This window comes from Apium graveolens, unplaced genomic scaffold, assembly GCF_009905375.1.
Source record: "Apium graveolens cultivar Ventura unplaced genomic scaffold, ASM990537v1 ctg8226, whole genome shotgun sequence".
NCBI lineage: Eukaryota > Viridiplantae > Streptophyta > Magnoliopsida > Apiales > Apiaceae > Apium > Apium graveolens.
In genome coordinates this window covers 17,928-42,659 of record NW_027420996.1, presented here as the reverse complement: position 1 = coordinate 42,659, position 24,732 = coordinate 17,928, and the positions used below count along the sequence as shown (strand labels likewise).

Sequence of the window (24,732 nt, the reverse complement as noted above, 5' to 3'; positions counted from 1 at the left end):
CTAGTTCCTGTTACTCTCCCAAACCAAACAATAACAAATCACAGCAACTAGAAAACGCCATTCGTGTTCATGTTGACCCATCAAACTTTCGTGATGTGGTCCAGAAATTAACAGGAGCCAGACCAGCAGTCGAGAAGCTCCCCATCACTACTTCTCCACATTTCAATGCAAGGCACAACCCTGTTAACGTTGGTCCAGTAAGACCACCGTTCAAACTCCAAGAACGGGCTAGAAACCTCCAACTACAGTTGAACCAAAATGGGTTACCCGAGTCTGCCAGTGGAGGAGATAGCTATGGCAAATAAAGGCTTTTATTTGTATCCTAGTCCACCGGCTACTGCTAGCAAGCCTCAACCCCAGTTGCTTCCCTTGTTCCCAACATCTCCGGATTCTTAAACTGGACCAAGTTTACTATGCTTTGTTATGTTCAAATTGAATATTATTTATTAGATACTTTATTCTCTTTATTCCCCGCATAGAATTTGTAGTTATATTAGATAGTTTATTTATTTTTTTAATAAAATTATTTTATTTAAACTTTATTTTGGAAGATATTAACATAATTTTAGGAATATGTTAACCTAACGGATCAAATGAAATCAAAAATAATATTTTAAAAACAATAATATCAATCTATATATTTATATTATACTATTATAAGCAAAACTTGGTCCAAAAAACCGTCTAACGACTTATCATTTTTCATTAAAAATGTTATTTTAAGTGTAATAGTTATGATTGGTTATTTCTTTATAGCTTCCTAAAAATTGTTAACACCACTTTCAAAAACATTATTAATATTAAAAATAAGAAAAAAATGCATCTTTAACTCTTCTAAAATTAATTCAAATTATAATAATCTTGAGTCGCATACCAAATAATCTCATAATCAATTAATTCTTAATAATTAATACACATCAGAAAAATATAATACTATATTTAAAAATTAAATTAAAAATACATGAAATTGAAAAACCACAAAACTTTCATTATGAAATAGGATTCATTATGTTGAAATAGGATTCCTTATGTTTAACAAACAACAATAACTAAAAAATGGATGTTTTCGAAGTAAAAAGAAAAATTGAATTTAGGATTTCTACACTAAAATTTTAGTTATAAAATAAAGAATTTATGGTGTAAGTATTAAAATATGAATAGTCATGTCACATTTTTGATATCTTTTGATTTTAATAATATAGTATTGATATGTAATGGTATTATTAAATTTTAAAAATAAATATACGGGAATCTTTATATTCAGTATGAACAATATTCTAAAACTTAATATTTTAAATATCCAAAATTTAATAACTATGTACTTCATTAAAATCAGTAATACATAATTATTATATTTTATTTAAATATCTTTTATATTTTTTATTTTTACAAAAATTATTATATAAATAATATAAGTTATAATTAGGCCGTGCATGACACGGATTATATGGTAGTAAATTATTAACTGAAAAATGCGGAAAGTCTTGGCATGCAGACTGTCTGTTAATGCATGTCAATTTCATTTATAGATGCAAACTAAAAGGCAAAAGAATTTCGGGACATTTGGGTCACTTTTTATTACTATTATTATATTATAGATAGTTTCTTATATTATATTTTGAAAATCCGAAATTATGTAAATAATGTATTATATGTAACATAAATTTGATCAAAATTTTGTTATCCAAAATTTTCTAAATTGGAAAATCAAATTTTAATTGTTTATAATCTAATAATGTCATTCAAAACTAAAATTTAGCACGTTCAAATATTTAAAAACAACTGAAATTAACTATATTATTTTACACAAACACCTACATCTCCTCTATCCATTAGTTTAAGTTTATAATAATAACATATATATATAGATCTCACCTATGAAAATTTATAATCATGTAACAATATATTATAACATTATATTGATTAAATCAATTAAAACAAAAAATTAGTATATTAATAAATCAATTTTCTTAGTATTTTGCAATTATCTAAAAAATAATTTAACTCAAATTTCAATACCATGTAACTAGTTAACATAAATCACCTCACTACCTAACTTCTTCCCAAAGCCATCAAATTCTCTAATTTTATAATAAATCTTTATCTCTAAAATAAATACTTATACGTTACGAATGAAAACAGTACATATCTAAGCGGTACAAAATTGAAAGTTAAGGAGATGCCTACAGATAAGAAAAAAAGTTAAGCAATACATGCAAATAATGACCTTTGAGTACAAGCTTTCCAGCTGCACTGCCTTATATTTCCAAATTCAGTTCCTTAACGATTACTGTAGATCGTCATCACCACACAAAAGTCTTAAAGTCTTACTTAATTCATTATGGCTTATATTGGCTCGAGTATGCAACTAATTCATTTTTTAAGATGGTCTCTCTTCAGGAGTTGAAATAAACTTTTAGAGTCTCATTGCATTCAAAGTAGTTTTATCAACTAAGTGTATCATTTTCAACACTCTCTTTCTCTTTCAATCTCTATCATGGCTTCTTCTAGTTCCTCTTCCTCTCCCAAACCAAACAATAACAAATCACTGCAACTAGAAAATGCCATTCGTGTTCATGTTGACCCATCAAACTTTCGTGATGTGGTCCAGAAATTAACAGGAGCCAGACCAGCAGTCGAGAAGCTCCCCATCACTACTTCTCCACATTTCAATGCAAGGCACAACCCTGTTAACGTTGGTGCAGTAAGACCATCGTTCAAACTCCAAGAACACGCTAGAAACCTCCAACTACAATTGAACCAAAATGGGTTAACTGAGTCTGCGTTTGCACCACGAAAGAGAGTGATAAATGTCTCGCCTGTGTCAACATTGGACACGGTTTTGGCACGAGGGAGTCCAAGTCCAGGAACATCAGTGCCGCCTTCTATACCAGAGGAGATAGCTATGGCCAATAAAGGTTTTTATTTGTATCCTAGTCCACCTGCTACTGCTAGCAAGCCTCAACCACAGTTGCTTCCCTTGTTCCCAACATCTCCAGATTCTTAAACTGGACCAAGTTTACTATGCTTTGTTATGTTCAAATTCAATATTATTCGAGATATTATGGATTAAAAATAAGAATATTTGGCATATTATTGATTCACAATAATAGCCTTTATTAAGTGACACCTCTTTTTAAGTGTACTTTTATTTATTATTTATTTTAATTATAATTTAAAATTAATTTTATAATCATTTAATATTAATATTTTGATCTCGGTCCGTGCTTCTCAGGGGTTATCAACCCTTTATATTATAAAGGGTTTGTCTAGTGTGTGCCCATGAGCACATGCTAAACAATAAAACTTATGAAGTTTGGAGTGTTTTGATTGGTATATTTGTTGTAAATGTAGGGGAACACCATTATTAAGAAGTAATTATCTCTTTTTTATTATATAATGTTTGACTTTTGCACTGCTTTGACCGCATAGTTAGAATAATATTTTTTAATTTTTTCTATTTGTGAATAAAAATATATAACTAAAACTTTTATTTAGAAAAAGATAATTTTAAAAATATTATTTTATCTATGCAGTCAAAATACTTAGGATTGTGTGCAAGAAAGTCAAACGACTTATAAAAGAAAACAGAAGAGTATTGGCCAATCAAAATAAGTTAAAATTATAAAAGTTTGTGTTCATGACACACTAACAAAACCTTATTATAAATCTTTAATCGGAGATAAGACGAATATGGTACTGAAATTTATTATAAACACAACTTGAACTACTTGCATGCAATCATAGACCAACAATTTTGTAAAATGAAAATGGCACATTAATGTGTGTTTATATTTTCAACACAACACGAAATTATAAGAATACTAAAAAAGTTAAAGCAATAAACAAAATCATAAGCAACATTGGATATTCAATAATGAAATAGTTGCAATCTTCACAAATGATCAATATGTCAATTTCAAAGAATGGCTGTTAGGTAATGAAAAAATTGGATAACAAAGGAATCAAAGTTTCAAGGTTGTAAGGATTTAGTCTTTCAAAGCATAAGGTATAATGGTTTGAGTATGTAAGCAATTTGAGTCAGTGTTTAGCATTTAGTTTGTATGTATTTATGGAGTAGTATCGTAATCTGTGATTCATCTTCGGGTATACAACAAGCAATAGTTCAGAAAGAATAAGGTTTACGACTCAAAGATCAACAACTGGAATCAAGGTTTAGGTTTAGTGCTTCAAAGCACTTGCAATATGAGACAAGACTATTAATCAACTACAATATATCTCGAGAAAGTTCAGAACACTTGCCTGGCACTAGCTTTCTATACTGCACTAATTTCCAATCACAACTGTCTTACTCCTCGACTATATGCTTCTCTTTCCCAAGCCTTGCCTCTTCTGCTCACATATTATAAGCATCTATCAATACTGAACTCGTACGATTTATTCGTATACACTTATATCTACCCTTCGTCTTACCCAAATCCCGATTAACGGACTGAAGTTACGCTATAAACAAGTAAACATCGAACATATAGACACACAGCTAAACAACAAGTCACATATAACACGTAACACGTCAACAATCAATGATATATCATTTATAAAGAAGTCTCGGGTCATAAACAAGGTTTCGGGTATTTAATATGATTTTTAAAAATATTATTCGGTATTAAAACGGGTCGTTGGATTAATTTCGAAGCAATAAACAGGGTTCGGTTGGCCAAATCTAGCTTCAAAATAATTTTATAATAATTATCGAGCCTTGAAAACAATTTAAAATAATATTTTAAAACTCAAAACTATTTTTCAGAATTTTTAAATCATTTTTAAATAATTAAATCTAATTAAATAATTAATTAAATTAATTAATAATTAATTAAATCAATTAATCAATTAATTTTCGAATTAATTGACCAATTAATCAATGTAATTATTAAACTAAAATTACTTAACTAATTAATTCAGATTTATTTTTGAATTAAAAATAATTTTTGAAATTAAAATAATAATTTTTGGGATTTTCAGAAATTAAAAACGAATTTTTATAATTAAAATAAATAGAAAATTTGATTTTTTAAACATTTTTAAAACAGAAATCCTGTTTCTGCAATTTCCAGAAACTTCAGGGACTAAACTTCACCATCTTCAAAGTACAGGGACTAAACGTAATTTGCAGTTCAGTCGCCGGAAAATTATGGGGATGGCCGGAGAACACGTTCCCGGCATCCTCACCCCCACCATCTACTCCAGATATGATCTACACAATACCAGGAATATAACCCATGCCATCAAATCGTCATAACAATCCCTGAGTTGGCCGGAATTGGGCCGAAAAGTTCGCTGGTTTCCGGCGAGCTCGACGTAACTTTAAACTGTTGTGCATATGTCGTGTACTTGATGATTACACAAACAAAATACGTAAGTAGATTTTACTTAGTGAAATAATGTAGCAATCGACGGATAAGGATTATAGTCCCGACGGATAAAATCATTATAGTCCCGACGGATGATGACCTTATTATCCACCGAGTGAGTAGCTTATGTAATAATGAGTCTGTAGCACATTTCTACATACACCTTTGTATAGATTCTGTAGTAGCATATAAGTCATGTTGACTTTAACTAGATATGCAGAATAGGTTGATTAATTGTACATAGATGATATCTTGTAATTCTGCATAAATGATTGAAGTCAAGTGCCAAAATAGCTACCGACAGATGATTAACAAAGCCATTGACGGATGATCAAATAGCTATCAACGGATGTTTAATATAGCAGTCGACGGATGATCAATAAAGCCATCAATTGGATGATCATAAAGTCGCGGATGATCATGTACTCACCGAATATAGAATTCAAATATCAGTTGACAGTGACAACTGGTCACATGCGTCGAAGTGTATGCAAATGGAATGAGGAAGCCTATTAACTGGGTAATAGAGAAACAAGTAATAAAGCATTAGACCTGATAGTTTTTACAATGATCCTGTCTTTTGACTTTTTAATCTTGGTAATATATAAACCAAGAAGTAGCAAATGAAAACTAAGATCTGAGATACAAAAGTGAGAAATATTTGTAAGTAGAATTATTAGCATTTCTCTGTATTCTCGGTAGTTCATATTTGTAAGCAGCTGTGAGCATTCTTGCACACAGAGTTCTCTCGATATAATATATATCCCTGGTAGAATTGTTTAAGTCCACAAGAAAGTTTTAAAGACTCTTGTTTTTAATTACTTGTGTTTGATTTACTTAAGTTGTTATTCCGCATTGTGGCTAATCAACACACTTATATTTATATTCGAGTTCGAACATTTTTATTTTAAGAAAAAGGTTCAAGAATTCCATTCAACCCCCCTTCTGTAATTCTTGCTATATTGTTAAAGGACTAACAATTTGGTATCAGAGTAAACTCTTAACTTATAGGAGTTTAAAGATCAAAACAATTCAGCAAGATGAAACAAAAAGGATGTTGGAGTCCAAGATTCCTTTCTAGATAAAGATAATTACCATCATTGGAAGGTAAAGATGCATCTTCATATGCGTTCTCAAGATGAGGCCTATGTGGACTGCATAGAAAGAGGCCCTCATGTTCCAATGAGAGCTGCAACAGGAAACGAGCCATCAGTCCCCAAGCCAAGGCATGAATGGTCTGATCCTGACATTGAACAAGTCAGGAAGGATAAAAGGCCATGAATATTATGTTTAATGGAGTTGATGCAGACATGTTTGACAACATTATCAACTGCAAAACTGCCAAGGAAGTTTGGGATACTATATAGATAATATGTGATGGTACTGAGCAAGTTAGAGAAAATAAGATGCAGCTCTTGATTCAGCAATATGAGCATTTTCACAATGAGGAAAGTGAGTCACTCACTGACATTTTTAGTAGGTTTCAAAAACTACTAAATGCTCTCAAATTGCATGGAAGGGTCTATCAGACTAAAGACTCTAATCTGAAATTACTTAGATCTCTTCCAAAGGAATGGAAACCAATGACAGTCTCAGTTAAGAAACTCACCAGATTATAAGGAGTTACTTTGGAGAGACTGTATGGCATCCTAAAACCTATGAGCTTGAAATACAGCAGGATGAAAGGATGGAGAGAGGAAAGAAGAAAGGAGGATCCATTGCACTAGTTGCTGAGTTGGAAAAGGAGAAGGAAGTGAAGATGGAAGTTGTTGAATCAACTTCAAAGGTCTGTGAGAACAAGGGCAAGGGGCTTGCAGTAGAAAGTGAAGATTCATTAAGCCAAGATGACATGGAGGACATTGATGAGTACCTAGCATTCGTTCCAGGAGATTTGCCAAACTCAAGTTCAAGAAGAACTTTGGAGCAAGCCAAGCTAAATGAAAACATGGTGGATAAGTCAAAATTCAAATGTTTCAAATGTGGCTTGGCAGGCATTTTACCAGTGAGTGTAGGAAGTCAGATTCCAGTAAGAAAAAGTTTGAGTCTGTGGATTATAGAAAAAATATTTTGATCTACTCAAGAAAAAAGGAAAGGGCTTTTATTACACAAGAAAATGACTGGATGAAGATGAAGATGTCAGTTATGTCAATCTAGCCCTAATGGCCAAGTCTGATGAAACAGAGACAAGTTCCTCAAGCAATCGGGTAATTACTACAACCTTGCACATTTATCTAAAGCTGAGTGTAATGATGCCATTAATGACATGTCTACAGAGTTATATCATTTGCGTGTTACACTTAAGTCTCTTACTAAAGAAAATGCTAAAATCAAAGAAAATAATTTGTTTTTAAGTGAGACGAATAATGTGCTTGAGTCTCAGTTTATTGGTTTTGAGAAATTAAGAATTGAGTGTAAGATTGCTAAGGAGGAATTAACTGAGTCCTTGAAAAAGGAAGAAATTTTAAAGAAGCAGCTCGAGCGTGAACAAGAAGTGATTAAAGCATGGAAAACATCCAGGGATGTCCATGCTCAAATCACCAAAGTTCAAGGAATCGAGTCAATCTGTGATGAAGCCTGGAAAAAGAACAAAGAGAAACTAGAACCTAATTTGGTAGATGGTCTGCTAACAGATGTAGAGTCGACGATGATGAGGACTATCCGTCGAATAACAAAAAGTGTTATCCGTCGAATGATGAAAATCCTCATCCGTCGGCTGTGAGCAGGCCCATTAGCAAAGCCAAACTAGTTTAACTGAATGAGAAGTATGGGTCTGTTTCCAAGAATTTTGTTTCAGGAGAGTCAAGTCAAGTTAAGAAAGGGAAAAAGGCTAATGTTGGTCACATAACTGTCAAACAGTTAAGTGACAGACTTGAAAAAGATTGAGTAAAAACAGAGACCTAAAAGAAAAACAATAGGAATGGTAAGTAGGGATTAACAAACACAATAACTACACACCTGATAATATACTCCCAGAAAAATCTATGTCAAGTGTGGTAGTGTAAATCATCTGTCTGTAATTGCAAATCTGCCATGCCTACTTCCATGTATGTGCAGCCTCAATTTCCTAACATGAATGCCATGCCTCCCATGCCTGTTAATGCTATGTCTACACAGAACATGAATGCACAGTTTGTTAATATGCCATTTGTACCTAATCCTTATTATGCTGCATACAGTATGCCATAAATGCCATTTAGCATACCTTAATGGAATAACATGTTTACCCACAGCATGCCATTCCTGTTAGTCATAGTATGCATGATAATTCTATTGCAATGAATGGTTTCAAAGGCCCAACTCAAATGACTAAGTCAAATGAAATAAGGCCTAAGAAACAGAAAAAGAAAGATAACAAGGCAGGACCCAAGGAAACTTGGGTACCAAATCAACTTGATTTGATTTTGATGTGTGCAGGGAAACAGAAAGAATCTTTGGTACTTGGATAGTGGTTGTTCAAGACATATGACTGGTGATTTTACCCTGCTCACAGAGTTCAAAGGAGAGAGCTAGCCCAAGTATTACTTTTGGAGATGACAGCAAGGGTTATATTGTGGGATATGGCTTGATTTCAAAGGACAATGTCATCATTGAGGAGGTTGCCTTAGTGGATGGTCTCAAACACAATCTGTTGAGTATCAGCCAGCTTTGTGACAAAGGCAATTCAGTAACCTTCAACTCAGAAGCCTGTGTTGTGACTAATAAAAGAAGCAACAAAGTGGTTCTCACTGGTGTGAGAAAAGGAAATGTGTACCTAGCTGATTTCAACTCATCTAATGCAGAATCTGTAACTTGTCTTCTCAGTAAAGCAAGTCAAGATGAAAGTTGGCTATGGCACAAGAAGCTATCCCATTTAAACTTCAAGACCATGAATGAGCTGGTAAAGAAAGAACTAGTAAGGGGCATTCCTCTAGTGGAGTTTTCAAAGGATGGACTGTGTGATGCCTGCCAAAAAGGGAAGCAGATTAAAGCATCATTCAGGAAGAAACTTGATTCAACAATTGAAGAGCCTTTGCAACTGCTTCACATGGATTTGTTTGGATCAGTCAATGTATTTTCCATCTCAAGTAAAAGATTTTGGCTAGTAATTGTAGATGATTTCTCAAAGTTCTCTTGGACATATTTCCTAAGTCTAAAGATGAAGCTAGTGAAATCATCATCAATCACATAAGGCAAGTCAATAATCATCCTGATTTCAAGGTTAGAAGAATCAGGAGTGACAATGGAACTGAGTTCAAGAATTCAGTCATGAGAGCATTTTGTGAGGAAAATGGGATTCTGCATGAGTTTCAGCAGCAAGGACTCCACAACATAATGGAGTAGTGGAAAGGAAGAACAGATCACTTATTGAAGCTGCAAGGACAATGCTTGAAGAATCTAAACTGCCTACATATTTCTGGGCTGAAGCTGTAAATACTGCATGCTACACTCAGAATATTTCTCTGGTTTAATCAAGCAAGATGCATGACTCCCTATCAATTGTTCAAGAACAAGAAGCCAACTCTAAACTTTTCTCATGTCTTTGGCTGCAAATGCTATATTCTGAGAAATCAAATTGATCAAAATGGGAAGCTTGATGCTAAAGCAGATGAAGGAATTTTTGTTGGATATGTTGTTGGTAAATCATATAGAGTCTACAATCTAAGAACCAACATTGTTATGGAATCAATAATGTTGTGTTTGATGATAAAAAGATTGAAGGACTAAAAGATGGAGATTACCATGAGAGCCTCAAATTTGACAATGTGGAGATGGTTAGTGATGACAGTGATGAGGAAAGTGATCAAGAGAATGTATCTAAGGATAATGCAGATAAATCTACCACCAATGAAGCACAAAACTCAACATCTGTCGAGTTGCACAATGCTTCATCCGTCGGAAGGCAATCTGCGTTATCCGTCGGGAGACAACCTACTTCATCCGTCGGTACTCAAAATTCAACATCCGTCGCGTTATCAAAAGGAGCAAGTAGTCAAGACATATCACCTATAGAAAGTTCTCCTTTCTCAAATCAAAGATCCACAAACTCAGGGGGAGTTTCAAATAGTCAAAAACTCAATCACACATCAAGATAACAATGAGGTCTCTTCATCTAGAGCTAATCTACCTCAACAAAGGAAATGGACAAAAGATCACCCCTTTGAGCTCATCATTGGTGATATTTCTGCTAGAGTTCAAAACAAGAAGAGCAACTCAGGAAGAATGTCTATACAGCAGCTTTTTTTCCAAGGAAGAACCAAAGAAGGTAGAAGAAGCTTTGTTGGATCCTGATTGGATATTAGCTATGCAGGAGGAGCTAAACCAATTTGAAAGGAATAATGTGATGAAGCTAGTACCCAAGCCTAAAGGAAAGAATCCAATAGACACCAAGTGGGTATTCAGAAATAAGATGGATGAAAATGGCATAGTTGTCAGTAACAAAGCAAGATTGGTTGCTAAAGGCTATTGTCAACAAGAAGGAATAGATTTTGATGAAATATTTGCTCCTGTTGTAAGACTTGAAGCCATCAGAATCTTCTTAGCCTATGCAGCCCATGCCAATTTCAGGTCTATCAAATGGATGTCAAAAGTGCCTTTCTGAATGGAGATTTGGAGGAAGAAGTATATGTCAGTCAACCTCCTGGTTTTGAAGATCCAAATTTTCCAGAACATATCTATTATCTTTGAAAGCACTTTATGGACTGAAGAAGCACCTAGAGCCTGGTATGACACTTTATCAAAGTTCCTTTTGGAAAATCACTTCACAAGAGGTACTGTAGATAAAACTTTATTTTTCAGGAATGTTAATGGCTCTAGTATACTTGTTCAAATTTATGTAGATGATATTATTTTTGGCTCTATAGATGAGAAACTTTGCAAAAAGTTTGCCAAATTGATGCAAAGTAAGTATGAAATGAGTATGATGGGAGAACTAACTTACTTTCTTGGTTTACAAGTTAAGCAAGTTAGTGATGGAATATTCATTAGTCAAACTGGATATATTTTTGATCTTTAAAAGAGTTTGATCTAATGGACTGTACATCTGCAAAAACTCCCATGGCCACAGCAACTAAGCTTGAATTAAACACTACTGAAAAGTCTGTGGATATTTCAAGTTATAGAGGCAATGTTGGCTCACTTCTGTACTTAACAGCTAGTAGGCCAGATATAACGTTTGCTACTTGTTTATGTGCTAGATTTCAGGCTGATCCTAGAGAATCTCACTTAATAGCTATTAAGAGAATTTTCAAATATCTCAAGGGAACACCAAACCTTGACATTTGGTACCCTAGAGATTCTGGTTTTGATCTAACTGGTTATTCAGATGCAGATTATGCAGGTTGTAGAATTGATAGAAAGAGTACAACAGGAACCTGTCAATTTCTAGGAAACAAGCTTGTGTCATGGTTCAAGGAAAAAGCAAAATTCAGTTTCTACTTCTACAGTCGAAGCTGAATATATTGCTGCTAGGCAGTTGCTGTGCACAGATTTTATGGATGATAAATCAATTGTTGGACTATGGTTTGCAAGTTGAGAGGATTCTAATTTTCTGTGATAATACAAGTGCAATTGTCATCACTGAAAATCTAGTGCAACATTCAAGGACAAAGCACATAGATATCAAGTACCATTTCATAAGGGAACATGTAATGAATGGTACTGTGGAGCTTCATTTTGTTCCAAGTGAGAAGCAACTTGCAGATATATATCTTTACCAATGCCACTGGATGAATCCACCTTTTCAAGGTTGGTAAGTGAGTTAGGTATGCTTAATTACTCTTAAATCTATCTGAGTTATTTTTGTAAGTTGATATGCAGCCAGAAATTTAATTGATTTTTCAGTCCTGGATGAAATTTTGGCTAAGTCAAAATTTACATCTCGACGGATGACCCTTATCCATCGAGTTTGGTCATCCGTCGACAACACAATTTGCTAATAAAAAACAATTACTTTTCTGGAATATTTTATATCTTGACGGATAACAGTTTATCCCTCATCCGTCGAATTGTCTTAATCTCAGCCGTTTAATTCCCTGTACATTATCTATCGAGTATACTTACAGTTTGTAAGCATTACACGACAGATAATGGGTGGAATTTTAGCAGTTTATTTTTAAACGACTATTTTAGGCAATTTCTATTTTTTAATTTATTTCACTTTATTATTTTTATCAGTTATTTTTGAGATAGTATAAAAGCTTATTTCATTACAATTATTTCTTTTATCATTCTCAAATTCAACTGCTCTAATTTCATTCTCTCTCAAGCACTTACTCTCCTTCTCTTCAAGATTTTATTCTCTAAACAATGGCACCTGTTTAAAGATTATGTCTCAAACTGGGTACATTATGAGAAGAACAATTTCACTGTAGTAGTTAACTAGGGTATTCAGCAATCGGATGATTATCACAAGATGATGGACTTTGTGAAGAATTGCAAGCTCAATTATGTCATGCTGGAATCACCCACATCTTCTGTGAAGTTGTTGAAGAGATGTGGACCACTGCTACCTACAACTCTACTGACAAGACCATCAACTCTAACCATCAAAGGTAAAGAATTATGTATCAATAGTGATGTGATAAAAGCATGTTTCAAAAATTCCTGATAACAAGCCTCAACCACAGTTGCTTCCCTTGTTCCCAACATCTCCAGATTCTTAAACTGGACCAAGTTTACTATGCTTTGTTATGTTCAAATTCCAATATTATTCGAGATATTATGGATTAAAAATAAGAATACGTGGCATATTATTGATTCACAATAATAGCCTTTATTACGTGAAACCTCTTTTTAAGTGATACCTTATTTATTATTTATTTTAATTATAATTTAAAATTAATTATATAATCATTTAATATTAATTTTCAGATCTCGGCCCATGTTTCTCACAGTTATCAACTAGTATATTATAAAGGGTTTGTCTAGTATGTGCCCATGAGCACATACTAAACAATAAAACTTAATAAAGTTTGGAGTGGCTTGATTGGTGTATTTGTTGTTAATGCAGGGGTCACCATTATTTAAGTACTCCTCTGTTTTTTATTATGTGATCTTTGATTTTTGCACACACTAACTTTAAGTGTTTTGACCGCATAGTTAGAATAATATTTTTTAATTTTTTCTTTCTGTGAATAAAAATATATAACTAAAACTTTAATTTAGAAAAATAAAATTTTAAAAAAATTATTTTATCTATGTAGTCAAAAATACTCAGGATTGTGTGCAAGAAAGAGTCAAACGACATATAAATGAAAACAGAGGGAGTATTGGCCAATCTAAAATTATAAAAGTCTGTGTTTATGGCACACAACAAAACCGTATTATAAATCTTTAATCGGAGATAAGGCGAATATGGTACTGAAATTTATTCAAAACACAACTTGAACTACTTGCATGGAATCATAGACCAACAATTTTGTAAAATAAAAATGGCACATTAATGTGTGTTTATATTTTCAACACAACACGAAATTTTATAAGAATACTAAATAAAAGTTATAATTTATCGGAGTGATGGCAAGTTTTGAAGTCTGCAAAAGATTGAAATGCAAATAATGTTACTCCTCCGTCCCATCCCAATTTATGTGTCAAGACTTTTACCCGTAATTTAAGTTGCATTAACCGTATGTCTTTGTTAATTATTTTTCAAATTCTTTTTGTGAATAAAAGTTTGAGATTTATATTTTTATCCACAAAAAAAAATAATTACACCTACGAGAAAAAACGGCTATTTCCTACCAGCATTTTGGTAGGAAATGGTCTATTTCTGGTAGGAAAAGGAGGCAATTCCTACCAAAGGCTTGGTGGGAGTTGCGCCAGTCGGAATTGCTTTGTGGTAGGAATTGATGTTTGTATTTCAATTGACCCCACTTGCCATAAAACGCCACATCACCTGCCACGTCATTCAAATATGGACCCTAGTTGATGATTTGGATTGTGTGGCCCAGATACGTGCATGCCACGTGGCACGTCCTTTGACAAGTCAAGCCCTTTTCCTACCAGAATTGGTAGGTTTGTGTCATTTTTTCCTACCAACGTTGGTAGGCCTTGATTGATCAACATTTTCTACCAACCTTTCCTACTATATATCTTAGTTTATATAAGAACCAAAACCTACCATTCTGGGTTTGTAATGGGTATTCTGGTAGGTTATATTTGGTAGGATTTTATTATTTATTTGCCAAAAAAATTATTTATTTCTGGTCATTGCCATAAACTAAAGCCAAACACAAACTAAAACACAAGTAACCAACATACAAATACATAATCAACAAGCACAAAATAGAATTCAGTACATGATCAATTCATAATTTGAACAATTGTATCATTTCCGGACATAGTTACCGGACACTAAGGATTGACCAACCATCCATAATTAAAAATAAAAGCTAAGTTTCCGGCAACTATATCCCTACTTCAGAAATTCACCATTATCCTAATAATGCTTACAAGAGCGTAATACTGAAAACAATCTAAGTCTAACCAAAGCATTTAACCAAAAGCATTTAAGTCCTAACAATTTAATGACAAACTTCATAAAATAAAGAGTTTCAGGGGAGCAGATTTAGTCATCCTCACGATCGGAGCCTTCAGAATTTCCTTCTTCATCTTCGCCTTCAGATGCGCCTTCTTCCCCATTAGCATTCTGACCTTCCCCATCAGCAGCCTCAACATCGCTTTCATCGTCAGAGATGTTTGTTACATCAGTCTCCTCATCAGAACTATAAAGAACCTGCAATACACAACCGATTCGCGATAAATCATCGACGCTGAATAAATGGCAGATTGGTAAGAAAATTGCAAAAGAAAATTACCTCTTTTTCCTTCTCCTGATACCTCTTGAACATATCTTCCACAAGCTCTTTCACGAGATGCAGCACTTTATTTGAAAACAAACTGAGTGAATTCACTATAAAACAAACTCAGATAAAAATAAGATGTTGATAAATTTCACTATGAAACAAGCCTAAATTTGCATTAAGACACATAAAGACACATTTACAAAATTCAGCATTATGAACTGTATAGAGCAAATCAAATAAAGTTCTGGAGTTCACAAGATTTGGCTAATAAACATTAAGACATATTTGCAAAATCCAGCATTATGAAACAAGCCTAAATTTCACTATCAAAATCATCTTGAGATATATGGTAGAATCATCTATTCGGCTAATTAAAAAAAATCCAAAAAAGAAATACCAGTAAATACGTGGGACGTTAATTGCTTATATAAACTGTATAGGGCAAAGTCTAATAAAGTTCTGGAGTTCACAAGATTTGGCTACACAGTGAGAACAGTGAGTTTATGCAAAATCCCAGCATTATGAATTCTAATATGCATAGAAAACCTAACTTGTATTTCAACATATAAATGCATAATCAAACTCGTTAAAAACTCAGATATATTGTCATTTACTTCTAATAAGTTATATAAAACAAATTATCCAATTTTAATTTCATACCGCAATTTCCTTTGCAGCCTCAGTTGTGTAAATTGGCATGCCATCAGCATCCGTTTCCTTGTGAGTGTGTGTTTTATATCCCATACTTTCAAGGCGAGTTGGCATAACGCCATTCTTTCCTCAGTTAAAGATCTAACATATAGATGCATAAAGATAATTAATATTAATAAACAAGATTCTAAATCCAAGTTCTATTTTACTAGATTATCATAGCTTGTGTTCATCCGACTCCAAGAAATGAAACATCCCTTCCCATACCAGATCACTGAAGTAGGAAGGTTTAACTTCCAGCAGCGGCTTTTTTAACTTCTCGGAATTTGCATAAACTCGCATCGTTTTCTTCATGCACTGTTCGCTTAATCAATGCCTGAGAATGCCCAGTTATAGTCCTATAAGCCTACTTACGACTTTGACCCTTCTCATGTCTGAAATATTTCTGCAATTTATATAAACATAAGTTGTTCAATAGTGCAGAAATTACATGCAAATGATCATAGTAAACAAAATAAAATGTTTAAATAAGTATGTAATGCCACCTTTTAACATAACCTTTTCCTCTTAAAAACATTTAAATTAGCAATTACCTATAATCTAATAATAAAATAAAAATCAAAAAGTTGAGAAACCAATTTTGTCCTAAAATAATACTCTTATATTAGATGCTTCCTATCTAAAATTGGAAAACAAAAAGGTAACGGATGAAAATATAAAATCTAGCAGAGAGACATGATGAGTGGTAAATCTACAGAGTTGGTTGTAGACTACAAATCTGACATTACTCCAAAAATTATCCCAAGTATATCTTTCACAACCATCACACAATCAAAAAATAACTTAACCTCCTCTGCCTTTTACTGACACCATGATAATATTTTTACCATTTTCAAAATCAACCATCATGTCATCTTAATCTTAATTATATATATATATATATTCTCCCCCAATCAAACCCTAACACCATCAATCTTATTTTAGTAATACTACTACTGAAACAGAGGAGCCTTTACCTCTTCATTCTGATTTAATTGCCAAATCTTGGAGCAAACAAAAACACAAACACAGTAGCAAACAACTAAACTATCAATTAAAAGTACATGTGTATTTTAAAAGTAAATCAAATTCAAGAAGATGGATACTTACATAGAGTTCAGTAATAACTTTCTCAACCCATTTAGGATACTTATCATTGATATCAGTCCACGTGTAAGCTCCCACTGGCCAGAACCCGTGAACAATGCCCAGAATTGTCTTTTTTGCTTCATCATGCATTATGCTACAAAAATAATAATCGTTACTAATTGGATATATATTAAAGTTTAGGTAAAGTAGTAAAAGAATAAAATGCAACAGTCTATAAATTTAGACTTACACTCCATTTGAAATATCAATACGAGTCGGCTTTACTGGAGGTGTGGAACCAAAGAGTCCACGGGAGTTTGCTCGCTTTCTTGGACCCATCCACTCAACCAATTATGCCCTTGTCTTCCCCCGGGGATAAGACTGTGATATCGCTAAAGCTTTGACCTTTTCCTTGATGTTGCCGTCACTTTGCCTTTGCCTTTTCCTTTGCGTGAACTCGCATTTTTCTTAGACTTAGCGATCTTTCCATTCTTATTCACTGGAACTTTTTGCTTTTCTTTGCAGATGTCACCGGAATCTTATCCTGGAAAACCTTTTCCAATAACCCTGTAAAAAATAATATTAAAATGCTTAAGTGACCTAGCTAGTTAATTCTCATGGATGATATGCATTAAACATATAACTTAATGCATTATCTTTTTGTTTAAGAACCATAATATGAGGTTTATGAGTGCTCATGATTAATATTAAACATAATTAATTAAGTTACACAAAAAGATTCAGGTGTTTACTCTTAACTAATTAGCTTTGATTTCATAATTTTCATTGATCTGAGAACTAACTGCGCATATTATCTTATCAGACTAGACAAAACTCTGCATGAATCAGTGGGATTTTCCTATATTGTTAGCAGTCTGGAAGTGTCAATTATATATAGTTTCTTGATTATAGTTTACAAAGCTTAACTTATAAAGTTGAAATGGCCGGAGCCCAACTCTAATCCTACATAAAACCATACTTCAAGACAACAGATGTAGTAGTATATCATTGCATTTACTTAAACTTGACCTAATGAAATTTTGAACAATTTCAAATTAATTATAAATATCCAAATGCCAACATATATGACTAGGCTCTTCCTAAGCTTCAACCTAACGGACTAAGCTTCAACATATATGTCTGTTGGCATAGCAACAGACACACACTACGCACATTTTGTCGACCGACCAAACACACACTATCGACCAAACACACACTATTTTACAACTATATATGACTAGTACACATGTGTATGTGAATCCATTGCATATTACAATACTAATCCACTACAACATCATACGTATACCTAAAACTTAATACGTAAACTTAAATAAACATAAAAAACATCAAAATACATATTTAAGCACATAGTTTAGTAAAAAATGACTGAAAAACCCATAGTCAAAACATAGTTTCATCAAAAATCAATTTTGATGGACTTAAAATCACATTTAAGCACAACCCATAGTAAAAGCATGCATAATAAACACAACCCATAAATATTGCATGCATATTGCCCAAAAGCCTCAATATCTAGCCTAAAATCCCCGGTTTAACACCCGATACTCTTTAAAAATTTCAAAAGTTAACACCCCAAACACAATAACATCTAATCCATAATACCCAATACACAATAATGCATACATATGATCATATACACACATAATCATATAAAATCGAATAAAAAACGAATAATAACAAAAGGTAAAATATATAAACGAATAGACGAAGAAATGAATAGATGAAGAAAGCTTATCGATCGAAATAGATGAAGAGATGATGAAGAGATGACGAAGAGATGAAGAAGATATGATGAACTGGTAGGGTAAACAGAGAGAGAGAGTATGGTGAAGAAATGTGGCTGCTCGAAATGAAAGAATAATCTTAGTAGGGTATATGTGTTTAATCCCGAATTAATTTTTTAATATTTTATTGTTTGATCAGAACCTACCAATTTTGGTAGGTTTTGATCCCAAAACTGGTGGGTTTTGACATGCGCGGTAAATTCAATTTTTTCGCCAAAAATGTGACGGAAATGCCAAAAAAAATGAGGTGGGATTCGAAATCACTCCCCACAGAATCATTTACAATATACTAGCCATTGAGCCAAAATGGTTTTTCTGAAAAAATTGGCACAAACAAGTATATCTTAGTTAAAAAAAATTGGATAATTTTTATTTAAAATCAAATATTTTATGAGATTATTAAAATAATAATTTAATTATTATTTTCAGGTGTTGCCTTTTCCTACCAGTTTTAGGTGTATTTCAGACTACACTTGGTAGGAAAATACCCTAGTAGGAAAAGGACAAACAACTTTTTTGGGCAAAACCTACCAATTTTGGTAGGAATTAAAAGTTTGTTTTATAGATCTATTATAAAAATATAATAGCTTAATTTTTAAAAATTCAATATTTCGACAACATGTATAAAATTAATGTATCTAATCATCCTTAAGGTTGGATTATTAAAAAAAAAAAATACAAGTGTGTAATCCTCAACATCCTCGACACTTTGAGTTAAAAACCTAACTCAATCTTCGAACAATCTCGACGTTTCTAAACGATTTTCTTAGTCATAATTGTTTTCTTACCCAAATTTTTTTCCTAGTTTTATTTCACAATAAAATGACATTTCACTTGAAAAGTTTTAATTTATCGATTCATTTTCATATTTAATATTTTCTTTTCGCAATAATTATAATTATCCAAAAAACAAATAAAAATACGGGACTATAAGTGTAATCAACTAACTTTTAGAGTTTCACTATTAAAATGAATAAATGTTCATGTTTATAGAGTTTGATCAACGGAAATGTGACAAACCATGGGCGAACAGTACAAAAAAAAAATATTTTTCTTGTATTTTTTTTCTATAGATCTATTATAAATACTTAATAGCTTAATTTTTAAAAATTCTATATTTCGACTACATGTATAAAACTCATATATCTAATCATCCGTAAAGTTGAATTATTAAAAAAAATCCAAATGTCTAACCATCCCCGACACTTTGAGTTGAAAACCTAACTCAATCTTCGAACAATCTCGACGTTCCATTTTCTAAACGATTTTCTTAGTCATTTTTATTTTCTTACCCAAATTTTTTTCCTAGTTTTATTTCACATTAAAATAACATTTCACTTGAAAAGTTTTAATTTATCGAACCATTTTCATATTTAATATTTTCTTTTCGTAATAGTTTTCTCACATTTCCTACCAATATTGGTGGGAAATAGGTGGTAGTCGTTTCCTACTAGTTTTGGTAGGAAATTATTGGTTAGAAATATGTCGTTTTAGTAGGTTTTAAAATAGAAGGTTGGGAACCGGCATTTCTACCACATATTTCCTACCAAATGTTATTTCCAACCAGTTATTTCCTACTAGAGGTTATTTCCAACCAGTTATTTCCTACTAGAGGTTATTTCCTACTAGATGTTAGTTACAACCAGAAAATTTAACAATATTTTAAATATAGAGAATGTAGAAAATTTACCAATATAAAAATGTAGAAAATTCACCATTAAAATTCATTACTAGTATACATTAAATTTCAAAATACATATCAATCAATATCTTCAAAAACATCGTTTTCTTCTTCTTCTTCAATTCTTCGTTCTTCTTTCTTTCTTCTTCTTATTCCTCTTCTTCCTCTTCTTCCACTTCTTCCTCTTCTTCCTCTTCTTTCCTTCTTTTCTTTCTCTTCTTCTTCCTTCTTCTTCTCTTCTTCTTTTCTTCTTTGCTTTTCTTCTCTTCTCTCTTCTTTCTTTTTTCTTTCCTCTTTCTTCTTTCTCTTCTTCTCTTTCTTTCTTCTTCTTTTTTTTTCTTCTTCTTCTTCCTCTTCTTCTCTTTTTCTCTTCTTTTCTTCTCTTTTCTCTTTTCTCTTCTTCTTTTCTTTTTTTTTTTCTTCTTCTTCTTCTCTCTCTCTTGCTTCTTCTTTTTCTTCTCTGCTTCTCTTCTTCTTCTTCTTCTTCTTCTTTTCTTCTCTTCTTCTCTCTTCTTCTCCTCTTTTAACTTCTTCGTCTTCTTGTAATTCTTCATCTTCTTCCTCTCTCTTCTTCCATATTTTGAGTTCAATCAATTCGAATGGGATCGTATTGTGCGAAATCAATGAAAAAGGACGATGAGGACGCATTTGATACATTCTCTTGAAAAGCCTCTTCATTTGATTCATTGGTAGTTTCATCAATAGGACGATTTTTACAATTCACAACGGTATACAAATTGCTCCGAGGATTCAATACACTAGGAGCATAGTATACTTGAATTGCTTGACTAGCCAAATAAATATTTCATTCGACTTCAACCTTGATTTCACATCAATAGTCACAACACGATTTTTATCAACCCGAACACCATTTCCAACACTATCAAACCAATGACATCTAAATAAATAAATAAAATTTACTTCTCCATAGGTAAGCTTAATAATTTCTTCTATTTGACCATAGTAATTAACAAGAACATCATAGTGAAAAGTGCCTTTAACAAAAAACCCCATCATTAACATGAAACTTATATCCATTAACCAAACAATCTTGAAAAGAGAAAATATTGCATACCGGTCCATCAATCAAATGTTTGAAAAGGTCATAGTTTACACTATTTTCAACCTATACACGATAAAAATATGTATTATATTAGATATTTTTATATCAAATATACCATATAATATGTGGATTAATGAAAGTACCATTTTCTCTAAACCAAGGCTTAAATTCGGATTTTTGGAGCGACTCCAATCTTTCATTTGATATATGTGGATCATATCGCACGTATGTGGGCATCAAATTCCCTGAAACACAAAAGTGATTAGTAAATTATATATGACACTATACAAAAGACACATGTAGTAAATTAACATTTAATTACAAAAGACACATGTAGTAAATTACCGAATGTACGGTTGAACTTCCGGCATATTTAGTAGCACATAATATTCTGAAATCATCAAATCACTTTATTTTAATACCCACAACGTGCTTTCCAATAGTTTGAAGAGGATATCTAAAAACTTCTAAAATATTTTCTTCTTGTGCTTTAAACCACAACTTCATTCCGACGTGCGGTATTATGAACCGTGTTTATGGAGGAGCGAATGTAAAATGAAGAAAAATTGATCATTTCTTCCTCAACATATCTCTCCGCAATTGAACCTTCCACCCGTGCTCAATTGCCGGCCTTATCTTTCATATGCTTCAACAATCGCTCAAAAAGGGTACATCCAACAATAGTAAACCAGTCCTCCGAGTCTACATTCTTCAATCAAGTGTACAAGTAAGTGTCCCATAATGTCAAATAAAGCCAGTGGAATGACCGTTTCGAGCACACACATTGTCCTCATTACATGTTTTTCCAAGACATCCAAATCTTCGCGTAGTAAAATGGACGAGCAAATATCAAGGAAAATATTTGAGAGAGCGGTGATAGCTTTAGAATATAAGATGGTAAAATTCACGAAAAGCAATTGGCATTAACTTTTGTATGAAAATATGACAATCATGCGATTTAAAACCGGTAATTCTTAAGTATCCCATTTGATACAACGGGATATATTCGAGACACATCCATCGGGAAGTTTAAGTTTAGAGATCCAATTACACAAAAGCCGGAGTTGAGTTCTAGTAATTGTGTAAGGTGCTTTAGGCATGATCCCCTTTCATCGATCCACAAATCACGTCGTACATCTAGATATTTGCAATCCGCTCTTGATTTTTTTATCTTTAGTCTCGATACGATCATTTATAATGTGTAAAATATATTCTCAAACACATTCTTCTCGGTATGCATAACATCAATACAATATCGTATATCATGAGATGCCCAATACGGTAGTTCCCAAAACATTAAAAAGTGGGCTCCAATGATGATCTACCCCATAGCCCCTAGGCTTGAATTTACTAAAAGTGTTTCCGGGTGGAGCGAAATCTATTTGCAATAAAGAAGATCGTAATTTCTCACCCTTGGTATGACCATCAAACACCTTAAGTTCCGTTGTAGTATATTTTTTATTTTTCTTTCGCATCGGATCATTTTATCCAAAAATGTTCGATACGTCCATAGAAACAACATTTTCCGCAATTCTTAAGTTAGAAAACCTTGTACATTTCCAATACAAACCGGGCATCCCATCTTCCCTTTTGTTGACCAACCCACTAAGCATACCTAAGCGGGAAAATCACTAATTGTCCACATAATTGCCGCCTTCATGATGAAATTTGTTTTCAAATGTTGATCATAAGTTTTAACCCCGCTTTGCCATAAATAAATAATTCATTCATAAGGGGCCTTAGAAACACATTGAGATTTTTTTCGGATTATCCGGACCGGGAATTAGTAGTGTCATAAACATGAACGGTCTTTTCATACACATAGATGGAGGTAGATTATAGACGACCACTACAACCGGCCACAATGTGTATATATTATTTCCGGAATTTCCAAATGGATTGAAACCAACACTCGACAATCCAAGTCGAACATTACAAAACTCCTTAGCAAAAGATGGGTATCGCTTGTCAAAATTTTTCCAATCATCTCCATCCGAGGGGTGACTTAGCTCTCCCTATTTTATTTCTCTATTCTTGTGCCAAGTCATATATTTAGCCGTATGCTCCGACATGTATAATCGTTGTAAATAGGAATTAGCGGAAAATGTCTTAACACCTTCTTTGGTATTTTCCTTCCATTTTTCCCATGAAAATAACATACAATTATTTGCACACACATCAATTTTTTCATATCCCAACTTCAATTTTTTACCTTTTTCTTCATTGCATAATAAGAAACCGGTAGCTTATGATCTCGTGGCAACACTTTCCCAATATATCAAGTAGTAAATTAAATGATTTCTCACTACAATGAGATACGTCTTTGAAATGTAACAATCTCGTAGTGAAAGAGAGTTTTGTATAATTTTTGTTACCGGGATAAATAGGAGCTCCCGACTCATTGGCATCGGTGTAAAATTGAGAATCATCAAAATTTGGAGATTCTTCAGTATCATTCATACTACTACTATTACTACACCTCGTATCATTGAAGCTATAAAATCTTGCCCGAACTATCTCGTAACAACCCAAACATATCCACCGGTGGTTCCACAATTGGTGGTGCATGTCATTTACGATGACGTGTCCGTCGAGATTCCATTGTTGGCTCTTTCTCACCATGTAAAGTCCACACGGTATATGATTCAAAAAATCGGGAAGCATACAAGTGAAACTTTATGGTATCTAAATTTTTTCAATGACCATTCCCACAATTCTTACAAGGACACAACGTCTTATCTTTTGTCAACCCAAACTTTTTGCCGAACTAAAAATTCGTCCACACCATTTTATACTCATCCGTTAACGTAATGCGATCACTTTTCATACGATGTGATATCCAACCAACGGTTTACATTTGACATCTACAATATCAACAAAACTATATTTCAATTAACTTAACTTTTGGAATTGTTTACATTTCAAGCATATATAAATTATTAACATACAAATTATAACATCTTTCTCACCATCTACAATATTAACAAGCACCATTTCAATTTAACTTCACATTTTTTTCTCTTCAATTATAAAGCATATACAAATTATACATACAACATACACAATATCATCCTAACTAACATAGAACAAAAAAAAACTTACAATATTGAATAAAGAACATGAGATCAAATTATACCTTTATAATGAAAGTGATTCTTGAAGAAAAACAAACTTCTCCCTTTTCTCCTTCTTCTTCTTCTTTCTTATCTTTCTCTTCTTCTTCCTAAATTTTCATCTTATCTTCATTCTA

The 24,732-nt window shown here is 32.8% G+C and overlaps 1 protein-coding gene across 1 annotated transcript; it reads left to right on the top strand.

Moving 5' to 3' along the window:
• The first annotated feature begins 2,497 nt into the window (after positions 1-2,497).
• On the top strand, positions 2,498-3,007 carry LOC141704773 (VQ motif-containing protein 11-like). The gene has a single exon (XM_074507951.1). It carries the CDS (start codon positions 2,498-2,500, stop codon positions 3,005-3,007), a length of 510 nt encoding a protein of 169 aa, XP_074364052.1.
• Positions 3,008-24,732: the final 21,725 nt, after the last annotated feature.